We start from the raw sequence: 12,794 nt of genomic DNA, 5'->3' as shown, positions 1-12,794 counted from the left end.
ATTAGCTCATCGCGGTCCTTGCACAGACTCAGTATCATGGAAAAACCGATTTAATGATGCTGTAAGGACCAGCTGTGGCTTCGCCTTGCTCAAAACAGGTCTATGTTCCTAAAGCAGCACTAGGGGGAGGGCAGTCTATTTTGAGACAGGGAAAGCGTTCATTGTTTTTGCCTTCCAATGCTTCACACTAAAGGAACGCCTCCCATTTGGTATTCTAGCTGTAACAGGGTACGAACTACACAAGTTCTGCTGGTCTGGCCGGACTGCAGAGGACTGCAATCTGCTGCTGGCTTTGCAGAGCACAGCATCTTCGACCCAGGATGGATGGGCCCCGTCCGCACACCAGCGACTAATTGCCTCTTCTGCCGCTTGAAGGGGAATCCCAGGGAGACGAAAACAAACCATGACAGGAGTTTGACCTTGTTTTGCTACATAATCCTTTTCATAAAATTCCACTCCCTCCCTGCTTTTCTGAGTGTTTTTGCCTCTTCCCTCAATTACTGTTCGCTCAGCTCTGATTGCTTGACAGGGAGTTGCTGAAACCCAAGAAGAACCTGGCTCAGTCTGCACCACTTGTGTACTGGAAAGATCTGTTACCCTCTGTCCACAGACTGGCAATTCCAAGTGGAGGGGACAGAAAAGGAAAATATAGGCCCCTAAAGACTGTTGGAGGAGTTATGGGCTGCTTAGAAGCTCAGGAATCACTGGGGACAAAATGAACCACCATCACTATCTTGTATTTATTACCAAAAATTTTGTTATAAAAGAATCCTGTGAGGGGCGCCTGGGTTAAGCATCTGCCTTCGGCTCAGGTCATGATCCCAGCGTCCTGGGATGGAGTCCCGCATCAGGCTCCCTGCTCAGTGGGGAGTCTGCTTCTCCCTCTGCCCCTCCCCCTGTTGGTGCATGTGTGCTCTCTTTCTCTCTCAAAAATAAACATATAAAATCTTTACCAAAACAAAAAAAACCTGTGATAGATGTTCCTCTCAACGTGTTTTCATGGGCAGAGATTAAAGTGGTCCCGTCACTAAATACTGAGGTCTATTTGAGTGGAAAGATGAAGAGACGGAGGTTGTATTCTATAAATTCCTCTGGATTATAATGACCATATTTGGTAGACACAAGGCCATAGTAATACCAATAAACTACTTCAAAATGTCAGTAATTCTTGTTCTTATCCTTTTTTTAAAAAAGATTTTATTTATTTATTTGAGAGAGAGAGAGAATGAGAGATAGAGAGCACGAGAGGGAAGAGGGTCAGAGGGAGAAGCAGACTCCCTGCCGAGCAGGGAGCCCGATGTGGGACTCGATCCCGGGACTCCAGGATCATGACCTGAGCCGAAGGCAGTCGCCCAACCAACTGAGCCACCCAGGCGCCCATTGTTCTTATCCTTTTTATTGTTTATTCAAAGGATGCAGAGTATTTCATAACCACACTTTTTCACAACACCTAGGAAAGAAGTGATCGGCATCTCAACTTCCAGACAGACTTTGGGGTGGTTGGATGGTATTCAGAGAGTTAGCCGAAGTCAAGGCCCAGAAAAAGCTACAAGTCTAGGATACTTGACCTCAAATGTCCCCATACACCAACTGCCCTCTCTGGTCCATTCCACTCTGCTGGCAAGATATGAACATGCAAGCTGCTTCATCCTTGGTGGTTAAGTTCACAGCATGCTATGGATGTTCCATATAAAGTAGCATAAAACTCTCTACAGATGAAATGAAAGGGTTCTCATTTTCTACCAGTGCTGTTGCAGGGAACAAAAGAGAAACTATTTGTAAATTATTCTGTAAAGCTGGAAATATGGCTGAACTATTTCCTATTAATCCAATCATCACCATCTCTCCCCTTACCACCAGCAGCACTCGTGTCAACTGTGGGAACCTTCCTTTAATAAAGACTTGGACATCTGTTAGGCAATTGTTGCCAATTTTTCTGTGATTGGGTAACATTTGTGATGAAAACTGCTGCGACTTCATCTTTGGAATGAAAGCACCAACCTCATTTTGCTGAAAGGCACAGTTCTAGCAGGACTGACCAAGGAACTCAGTTCCCTACACAACCTCACTTCCTCAATGACAGTTTGTCATGCTGCTATTTTCTGTAACAGTCCATCAACAATAAGGTGCTTCTCAGATTCATTTATCAGAACTGTAGTTAGGACATGTCTTAGGGTAGTAAGATTGGGCAGGGAAAAGAAAAGGAAGAATATACAATGTTTTGAGTCTCCACACAATATTAGGCAAAAGGATAAGCACTTTAAACATATTGTTGCATTTATCCTAACACTTCTTTTTGGACCACAAATTCTATAAAAGCCATATCTGTTTTGTCCATAAAACATGAATATCCTTAGATATTCATAATACATAGCTATGTCCTCAGAGCTTCGCAGGGTTTGGGTATTTGGTAGGTTTTAAAAATGTTTCTGAACAAATGAACTATCATGCAAGGGTAATATTAATGCACTTAAATTTATAGAAATAAGAAATCTGAGCTTTAGAAAGATTAAATCATTTGCCTGATTGGTGGGTTTGGCTGATCGTTACATTTAGGTCTCCCTAACACAAAAGTTTGTGCATTTTTTAAAAAAAGATTTATTTACTTATTTGAGAGAGAGAACGTGAGCCAGGCTGGGGTGGGGGGGAGGGGTTCGTAGGGGCAAAGGGAGAAGGAGAAATTTTTGCAGACTCTGCACTGAGCACAGAGCCCGATGTAGGGTTTGCTCCCAGGACCCTGAGATCATGACCTAAGCCGAAACCAACAGTCAGCCACTTAACCTGAATGAGCCACCCAGGTGCCCCAAAAAGTTTGTGTTTTAAACTAATTTACATGGAATGACATATATTGTTGACCCTTGCACAACATAGGTTTGAACAGCATTGGTCCACTTATATGTGGATTTTTTTTTCAATAAATACCATATATAGTACTGCAAATGTATTTTCTCTTCCTGATTTTCTTAATAACATTTTCTTTCCTCTAGCTTACTTAATTGTAAGAATACAGTATATAATACATACAATATATAAAATATGTGTTAACCAACTGTTTATGTTCTCGGTAAGCCTTCTGGGCAACAATAGGCTATTAGTAGTTAAGTTTGTTTTTTTTTAAAACTGATATTTATTTATTATTATTTTTTTTAGAGGTTTTATTTATTTATTTGACAGAGAGAGACACAGCGAGAGAGGGAACACAAGCAGGGGGAGCGGGTGAGGGAGAAGCAGGCTTCCCGCCCGGCACGGAGCCCGACGTGGGACTCGATCCCGGGACCCTGGGATCATGACCTGAGCAGAGGGCAGACGCTTAACGACTGAGCCACCCAGGCGCCCCAGTTAAGTTTTTGAGGAATCAAAATTTATACTTGGATCTTCAACTGTGCATGGGTCTGGCACCCCTAACCCTTGTCTTGCTCAAGGGCCAACTGTACTTTTCTTTTTTCTCTTTGTTAACCTGAGTTTCCCAGAGACAAATTTATTTTTAAATGATATAAAATTTAAGGTAATAAATTTATGTGGGTTTCACTCAAACTTGATTAAAATCAGAAAAACTCAAGTTTAAGTTGACTACTGATAAGCCAGACACATTGAAGATATATACTAAGGATTTGAATTAGTTTTCTAACACTTGGATGATACATTCCAGAACTATGCTTAATTCCTATTGGTGGAAAGCCCCATTATGTTCTGTTTTTTCAAAGCTTAGTCCTTCAGGAGACTAATAGCCACAAAACTCCAGATGTGGAAAAACTGAATTAGGTAGTCCATATGGGTGATGTAGCATTAATGAAGAACAAGAAGCCGTTTAAGTTTCTATCAAAATTATAAGAAAGATTTAACTTATCCTGTAACAATATTATTTATTATTTACACCATAGAATATCTGAGCTACAGAAGGGTGAATCACTCTTTCAAGACAAATTTTAAATAAAATAGGTTTAAAATACCTTATCTCCTTCAAAAAAAAAATCATAGGACCACTCAGGAAATGACACTCCTTGTCATGGAAATCCATGTTGATGCTATCAGTAAATGGCCCTCTGAGACATGAAACTACATGCTGCATCTCCTTTTCCCTCCTATTAGGACTCTATTGAAGATGTATCCACTGCAGATTTTTCACACTGATATTTTGAGATCGTTGATATAAACTATGAGAGGCCGAATCCTAAAATGCCCCCCAAGATCCTCACACCTTGGTGTATGTGCCTTGCATAATCTCCAAGAATAAATATGATGGCTCTTACTTTGATTAGGTTATATTATATGACACACTTGGCTTTAAGACAGGGAAATCATTTGGGCCGGACTGACCTAATCACATGAGCCCTTTAAATCTGGGTCTAGAGATCAGAGACAGAAATTGGAGAGATTTGAAGCATGGGAGGGATTCCACATGAGAGAAGACTCTCCACTGTTAGCTCGAAAGATGGAGAGGATCATGAGGCAAGGACCTGAGCACAACCCCTAGGAGCTGAGAGTGACCTCCAGGCAACAGTATGTAAGTAGGTAGTCCACAAAGAAGTAAAATCTGCCAACAGCCTGAATGAACTTGAAAGCATGTTCTTCCCCAAAGCCTCCAGAAGAGAACTCAGCCAGGGTGCCATATTGATTTCAGCCCTGTGAAAACCTAAGCAGAGAACCCACTCACATCCTGCAGGACTCTGAGAGAACAAATGAGAGTTGTTTTTAACCACTAATTTGTGGTAATTTCTTTTTTTTTAAAGATTTGATTTATTTATTTGAGAGAGAGAATGAGATAGAGAGAGCATAAGAGGGGGGAGGGTCAGAGGGAGAAGCAGACTCCCTGCTGAGCAGGGCACCCCACGTGGGACTCGATCCCGGGACTCCAGGGTCACGACCTGAGCTGAAGGCAGTCACCTAACCAACTGAGCCACCCACGTGCCCTTTTTTTTTTTTTAAAGATTTTATTTATTTATTTGAGAGAAAGAATGAGATGGAGATTTGTGGTAATTTCTTACAAAGCAATAGAAAATGAATATATAAACTGTTGGTCAATAAGGCAAGAAGGAGTATAACATTTAAAATAATCACTGCTATGTTACATATTAGTCTTCTAGTAAAGCAATTGAAAAGATGAGAAATATGAGAATTCAAAATGAAATACTTTCCTCTGAAGTCACTTGCTAATCCATGAAGCAGGGAAGTAAAATAAACATAATATTGAAACATACTAATGGGTTCCAGTACAACAGAAAATGCTAGGTTTGCTTAATTCTGGACGCACAGCCTGCTAGCACAGCAGTTACTCCCTCACTCACAGTTTCACTTCCCTGGAGTCCAGAGTTCTGACCCTGCAAGGCCAGAAAGGAACTGATGTTGCTTATGTGCCAATGAACTAACATTTTTCTTCACCTTTGCAATGTCAGATATTTCTTTACATTTGTCAAGTTCATATTCCTGAAAGAAAAAAACTGTAATTTTTAGGTGAGCAGATCTGAAATACTGCTAAGGAATCCTCTTGCTCTTTGATTTTTGAAATCATGATTATAGATTATAATACTCAAAATGTGATCATATGGATAAACTAAATTTATATTCATACTTATTATGCACAGGAAATTTGAGCCAGGTGAATTCCTAACAACAGTCACATTCAAAGACACCTGGAAATCTCCATTAAATTCATCTAAACCTCTGGGCTCTGTGATGGCAAGTTTTCCTCAAATATTTGTGAACTGACATCATCCTAACCTCTCATTGAGAGCAAAAACTGGTGGCAAACCAAGGCAAGTATCCAGAACTGACTCTGCTCTTCTGTCAAGCGGACAGCATGCCAATAGGCAATTTATAATATGCCAGGCTGTGTCCCTGCAGTGTTTGGAGGTAGACCAGATGCCCATGTGACAGCTCACTCCTGGGTCAGAGGAAAGGGGAAGCCAATGACATTCAAGCTACAATAAATAGATTTCTTCATCAGTCAGAATATATGCAAGATAAAGAGACTGAGAAGAGCTCAGCCATAATTCCATGTGGCTCAGCAGATCTGCAGAAAAAGCAAGGAAGGAGGTAATTTGAAGAAATTATTATATTACCAGACCAAAGAAAATAAACCTTTTCTCAGAGGAACAGTCCTATAACCAATACAGAAATGGCAAAACAAAGGAGCCCACCACTCAAAAGTGACCATGAGAGGGTGGAACACTGGAATGGAAGTTCACAGATAGAATTTCTTTGCCTATTCTGACCCTCACACACTTTTTATGAATTCACCACCATGTCCCTTTGCACTAAGTGTAAATTCTGATACAGGACAGAGTCACCAGATAGAAAAGTTAGTCCTAAGGGAAAAAATTAGGCTCCACTAAAAGAAGGGCCAGCTCTTTCAGATCATCGCATCTGCAATTAGGGGTGAATGTATATACACAGTGGCAGAAATACTGAAGATCTGATGGCTACAGATTGCTTGAAAAGAAATGACAGCAAACTTATTTCTGCTAGTCTTTTGTGATTTCCACATCTTATGCCACCTGGTCCCACAGAAGCACAGTTGGACAAATCTGCCCAGAGCACTCAGAGTGACTCATGAGGAGTCACAGGACCACAAATGCACAGAATCTACCTTAAGATTTGGTTTGCTTTTCTTGGAGGCTCTGAAAGGGGTGCCAACCACATTCAATATCAGGTTTTCAGAAATCTCCGAAGAGAAATTCTGCCCCATTGCCAAAAAGTTACTTCAGAAAACTCACTGCACAAATGGCTCATGAAATAAGCTCACTGGGAGTGAAATCTATCAAAAGATTAGAGTCTGATGTTAAATGCTGTTTAATAAGCAACAAAAGAGAAATCAGAAAAAGAACCGAGATGAAAGATCATCACAGGCTATGCCAAAGTGAAACAGATAAACAAATAAAAAGATATCAGCTTGATAGTAACATTTTTACTCATTGATCCTCCCGCCTGTGACCTACTTTTATGCAAAGAATTACTCTTTCTCCAAAAGCAGTCAATTTACACCACAAGGTGAACCCGTAGTAGCCAAAATGCCAGATTATCACATAACAAAAGGAGTATAAACATTGGGATTTCTGTCTACTCATACTATTTCAAACAGCATAATCTTTGGAATCAGACAGACAGGACTTAAAATAGACTAACAGAATGACTGTGTGTGTTACTTAACCTCTCTGAGCTTATTTGTTAGCTGTTGGTAAATGTTTGGATGTTGGTAAATGTTTCTTTCATGTATGATTTACAGGGAATGAAATCACACATATATTGCAAAGCAGAACATTTTTATATAACATAGTGGTCACTGAGTGCAGATTCCCTTACTCATCCTTTATAATCTTCATCTCATTAGCATAGGCACATGGCATGAAGTGCACCCTAGGACTCTTCTGCCATCTGCAGTAACTAGGTAGGGAAAAGAGAAAGCCTAATGTGGAAGTTTAACAGGTTGATCTAGCAGTCATGACTTTCAGAGCTGAGTGATTTTTGTTTCCATTTTGCCACGCTGACCTGACTCACTCTCTCCTCTTAACTGTAATAATTTCAGGAGCTAGAGACCGTAGGGCTCTTCCCTGGATTTCTGAACGTGGCTGGCAGAAATCCGCCTTTATTAAAATCATGCATTCATCCTCCTGGCAAAATCCCACAAGAGCAAGGACTTATCTGACATAATTTTTTCCTCAATTAAAGGTTTGTGTACCAAAGTCGTATTAACACACAGGTCAGTGTAAGACAGAAATAGTTCATGTATCAAACTGCCCCACGCTTTGAGCCAGGAGAAGGAGGGGAAGAGTGTCTTACAGCTGAGCTTCCTGCTCACAGCTGGTGGCAAAGCTTGCCCGGCCTGCTCTCCCAGCATCTTCACCACCTGCAGCCCACCCCAGGCCCAGAGGGGCTTCACAAGAATTTGTTAAGCAAATGTCTACAGCATCCTTATTAAGCCTTTTTACAGGCTTCCAAAAGCTATGATCTAAAGAATTCTGGAAACTCCCTGATTTTGTCTCCCTGTTTTTCTTAATCTGCAATCTGCCTCCTGTGGTTGCTCAATATTGACTAAAATCAGGCTTCTCTAATACAGCTACATACAATGTACATGGGAAATACTCTCTATCCATCTGGGCTTTTTTCTGTATTTTATGCATTACTTTCCTCAAGATTAGCATGAATTTAGAATGGGAAACTATGGACATAAAAAAAAAAAAGACAGCAGTATGTCAATGAAAATACATCACAAAAATATAGGAGGGACAAATATTATTAATTCCTTTTGTAGTACCTCTGAAAGTCCTAGCTACAAAGTAGTTGTTTGGGAAGATAACAATTCATCACTACTGATGGGACAAAATTTTGGCTTCTGAAATACAACTTTAAAGTATCACAAAGCAGACCTCTATTTTCAAGCACGCAACGGACACACACTACACAAAAACATCCACACATTCATGCACTGTCCAATAATTTATGTACATTCTTCATAATAATGAGTGAGCTGGCCTCTACCTACTTAAAACTTAAGGGGCGCCTGGGTGGCAAGTCAGTTAAGTGTCCAACTCTTGGTTTTGGCTGAGGTCATGATCTCAGGGTTGTGAGATGGAGCCCTGAGTCAGGCTCAGCACTCAGCATGGAGTCTACTTGGGACTCTCTCTCCCTCTGCTCCTCCCCTACCCCCCACCTCCATGCTCTCTCTTTCTCTCTCTCTCTCTCAAATAAATCTTAAAAACAAAACAAAACGTAAAACCCGTGTATTTACTAACACTTGTCTTTCATATACAGCAAGCCATCCACTTTCCAAGGCTTTTCTAGCTATTGCAAACTAAATTTTAGAAACAGAAAATGAACATGTACTTTGGGATATGTTGGAGTGTTGTCTGAAGTACTGTCATTTAACTTAAAGATATAAAGGGCTTGAGAGGCTACTTCACATCTCATTGAAACCTTCGAAATTGTCAACAGGAAATCAGGAAATTACAGATTGCATTTAACATACTGCAGGGAAATCATCTTACAATGAACTTCCTCTATGCCAAGAAAGGTGACTAATGGGAGAGTTCTTTTCTCCTTCTCTTTCTCCCCAATCCCAGCTTGTCCTGTTATTCACCACGTCCCCACATCATTGATCCACTTGTTCTATTATCTCCTTACTCCAACCAGACAAATTCAGTCTTGCTCTCTTTGCCTTACCATCCATCTCCTCAGACAGCCCCTACAGTAGAATTACCACAAAGCAAACTTTGGCTTCAAGGTGAGAGCCACAGTCTATGGCTTTATCACCTCTGACATGAATTGCCAGAAGATCCTATCACATCAGTTCAGTGCAATTACTGGAAATAGTAACTGGATATATAAATAAGGAAAGCATGCAGAGTTGACCACCACAACCCCTAGAGGTCTCAGCTTTTTAAAAAACAACACTCCTATAGCATTTCCAAAGAGAACTTTCCCTATAGATGAGACAGCAGAAGCCATTTCTCCTTGAATCTCAAAACATTACCCAGTATGGCATCATCTTATTCTCAAGCCTGTTCCAGCCCTCTGCAGAGCTATGTTTTAACATCAAATATTTAAGACCAATCCTTGCTTCTTAACAGCGTTATGGTCAAGGCTTCATATATCTGAAAAGAAAACAAAGTAAAACAATTCTCTGATGTTACTTTCCTAGAGTGGAAACAAAGTAGGTTATGATCAAGTCACAGGTACTATATACATTCAGTTTACCAGATAACCACTGTCACTGTTAGTAACTCAATAAAGCCAATGACACTGGCGCGGGGGAGGGGATGTGTGAAAATGCAAGACCCCTTGACTGCTCTCTCACCTCGTTCTGAGAAACAGCATCATTTTTGAGAATGATCAGGTTCCCGGCACTCTGCCCACTTTGGCCTGTGAGGTGCCTGCTCTCACTCGCAGCTGCTTGGGCTCCCCCAGGCCCCAGTCCTGTCTGTGCCCCTGTGTTATAAAACATGAAAGTGTCACTCCCTGAGCCTGCTGTCAGACAGGCCTTGTAGCAGTAGGTCTTGGTGAGGGAGCCATTCCCACGCACTTCAATGAAGTGAGGCTGCACCTTGAGGCCATGTGGTATCCTGGCGTCAATATTGTTATTGGCCTGTTTGTTTAGTTCAGCGGGGCACCGCTCCCTCATTCCACAGAAGCCCCCGCAGCACGCGGTCCCATACGCAGTGTAGCGGTAGCACTTGATGATGCTCAAAACAATGATTGTCAAAAGGAATATAAAAGACACTGTGCTTAATGCTATGATTAGATAGAGTGTAATTTCAGAATATGTCCGAGGACTCTTAACATGTCTCTGAGTATCAGGGAGGATTTTGGAGACTCTCTCCACCACAGCCACTGTAATGGCCACGGAGGACGACAGTGACGGCTCGCCATTGTCGCGGACCACCACCGTCAGGTTGAAAGTCGTCCCACTCTCATCTCCCATCTTCCTGGTAGTCCTAATTTCTCCTGTGTGTAGCTCTACTTTAAAGAGGTCCAGCTCAGAAGTCTGGGCCAGATGGTAAAAGAGCCAAGCATTCTGGCCAGAGTCTGAGTCCATGGCTATGACTTTGGTGACCAGATAACCAGCAGGGGCAGTTCGAGGCACCATCTCGATGGCTGCTGACGCATTAGTTGAGGTAGGGTACAGGATGTGAGGGGCATGATCATTCATGTCCACCACGTACACATTGGCGGTCACAGTGCTGCTCAGTGGTGGACTCCCCTTGTCCTGGGCCTCCACAGTCACAAAGAACTCCCGAAACTTCTCATAGTCAAAGGAGTTGACAGCATAAAGGCTGCCACTGGCACTGTTAACGGAGACATAGGAGGTGACCGGTAGCCCTTGAACCTCCCTCTCCAGGAGCGAGTAGGTCACCTCGGCATTCTCCTTTTCATCCGGGTCTGTGGCTTGCACAGTGCAGAGCAACACCCCTGGCAAATTGTTCTCCTCGATGTAGATGGAGTAGGAGTCCTGTAGGAAGCTTGGTGGGTTGTCATTGATGTCAGAGATCTCAACCTGCAGCGTCCGCTGGGATGTGAGCTGTGGTACTCCCCCATCTGTGGCTGTCACTGTGATGTTGTAGGCAGCCAGCCGCTCCCTGTCCAGAGGACCGCTCACCACCAGCGTGTAGGAGTTTCCAAAGCCATTCAGCCGGAAAGGCAGTGAGGCCTCCAGGCCCAGGCTCACCTTCCGGTTGAGGCCCGAGTCCTGGTCGTTGACACTGAGGAGGGCCACAACGGTGTTGGATGCAGCATCCTCAGGCACTGGGCTGTACAGGTCCGTGAGCACCACCTCTGGTGCATTATCATTCACATCCACGATATCCACCAACACCTTGCAGTGACCCACCATGGGCACGGGACCCTGGTCAGTCGCCTGCACATAGATCTGGTAGGAAGAGGCCTCCTCATAATCCAGTGCTCCACTTACCCGCACTTCCCCAGTGCTGGCATCGATGCTGAAGAGCTGCCTCTCCCGGTCCGACGTGTAGCTGCTCAAGGAGTACCTGAGCTCGCCATTGGAGCCCTCATCCGGATCCGAGGCATTCAGCTTCACCACCAGCGTGCCTGGGGGGGCGTCCTCCCGGAGCTGGACTCGGTAAGTGGACTGGTCGAAGGTGGGAGAATTGTCGTTAGTGTCCAGGACACGCACAGAGATCTGTGCCGTGCCCGAGCGGGCTGGACTGCCCCCGTCCACAGCTGTGAGAACCAGGCGGTGCAAGACTGCCTGCTCGCGGTCTAGGCCCTTCCGCAGCACCAGCTCCAGCACCTTACTGTTCTCCTGCAGGGGTTTAAGGTCCAGCTCGAAGTGCTCGCTGGGGCTGAGCTCGTAGGTCTGCACCGAGTTGGCGCCCACGTCGGGGTCCTGCGCGCTCTCTATGTGAAAGCGCGCTCCAGGGGCCACCGATTCGCTTACCTGCAGCTGGTAGTCGGGCCGGGGGAAGCGCGGCGAGTTGTCGTTGATGTCCAGTACCTCCACCTCCACGGCGCTCACCGCCACGGGGCTGTGCGCCAGCACTTCCAAGCTGAGCAGGCAGCGAGGCCGCTGCTCGCACAGCGCCTCCCGGTCAATGCGCTCGTTAACGAAGAGCGCGCCGCTCGTCAGGTCCAGCTCCAGGTAGCGCGGACTGGGCGCACCCAGATGGTTGATGCGCAGGCAGCCGGGCCCCAGGCGCCGCAGCTCCAGCCCCAGCGCGCTAGCCACGTTGCCCACAAGCGCACCGGGTGCCTGCTCCTCCGGCACCGAGTATCGCAGCTGGGAGGCCGCTGGGCCCAGCAGCAGCAGCAGGAGAGGCAGCGGCGGCAGCAGCCAGGACATGGGCGGCCTGAGTCGCGGATGCTCTGTCGCCCCAGGTCTGGTGCCCGCCAGCTCCATAGCCACCGGCCGCGGCGGAGGTAGGAGCCGGGCAGGGCCGGAGGCAGCAGTTTTCCCAGCCGGGCTCCACGCCCGGGCCCCGCCTCCGCCTCCGCTCGTGCCACCGTGCGCCCGCTCCCCCACGGCTCACGCGCTAGCAAACGCCGGGGGCCGCTCCGCTCGTAGGCCCCCCGGAGGGCTCCTGGCCCCGCCGCCCCCGCTGACTCCCCATATCCCAGCTCCTCCGCTCGCCGCACAGTCGCTCCGCCTGGCTCCGCTGCCTCCCCGCCGCCGCCGCCGCCGCCGCCGCTGCCGCTCCAGGGGGAGGGAAAAGGAAGCAGAAGGGGAGGGGGAGGAGTGCTCAGCAAGTCCGGCTCCGATTCCGCACCGAGGTGGCAGACGGCGACCCGGAGTGATCGGTCGCTCCAGCCACTCCAGCCCCGGCTCCTTCACCCTGGACCTGCGGGAT

At 45.4% G+C, this 12,794-nt stretch overlaps 1 protein-coding gene across 1 annotated transcript in view; it reads right to left on the bottom strand.

Moving 5' to 3' along the window:
• Window positions 1-12,346, bottom strand: part of PCDHAC2 (protocadherin alpha subfamily C, 2) — a 47,255-nt gene extending 34,909 nt beyond the window's left edge. The window contains exon 1 of the mRNA XM_028095908.1: window positions 9,791-12,346. Within this exon, the coding sequence (XP_027951709.1) occupies window positions 9,791-12,346 (2,556 nt within the window). The remainder of the gene's footprint in view (window positions 1-9,790) is intronic.
• Between the last annotated feature and the right edge of the window lie 448 nt (window positions 12,347-12,794).

The sequence above is a fragment of the Eumetopias jubatus genome, unplaced genomic scaffold (assembly GCF_037043125.1).
Source record: "Eumetopias jubatus isolate StellerSeaLion01/CBP00866 unplaced genomic scaffold, mEumJub1_p1.0 scaffold_5, whole genome shotgun sequence".
NCBI classification, from domain to species: domain Eukaryota; kingdom Metazoa; phylum Chordata; class Mammalia; order Carnivora; family Otariidae; genus Eumetopias; species Eumetopias jubatus.
Note: the sequence above shows the minus strand (reverse complement) of the source record. Positions and strands in the feature narration are given on the sequence as shown.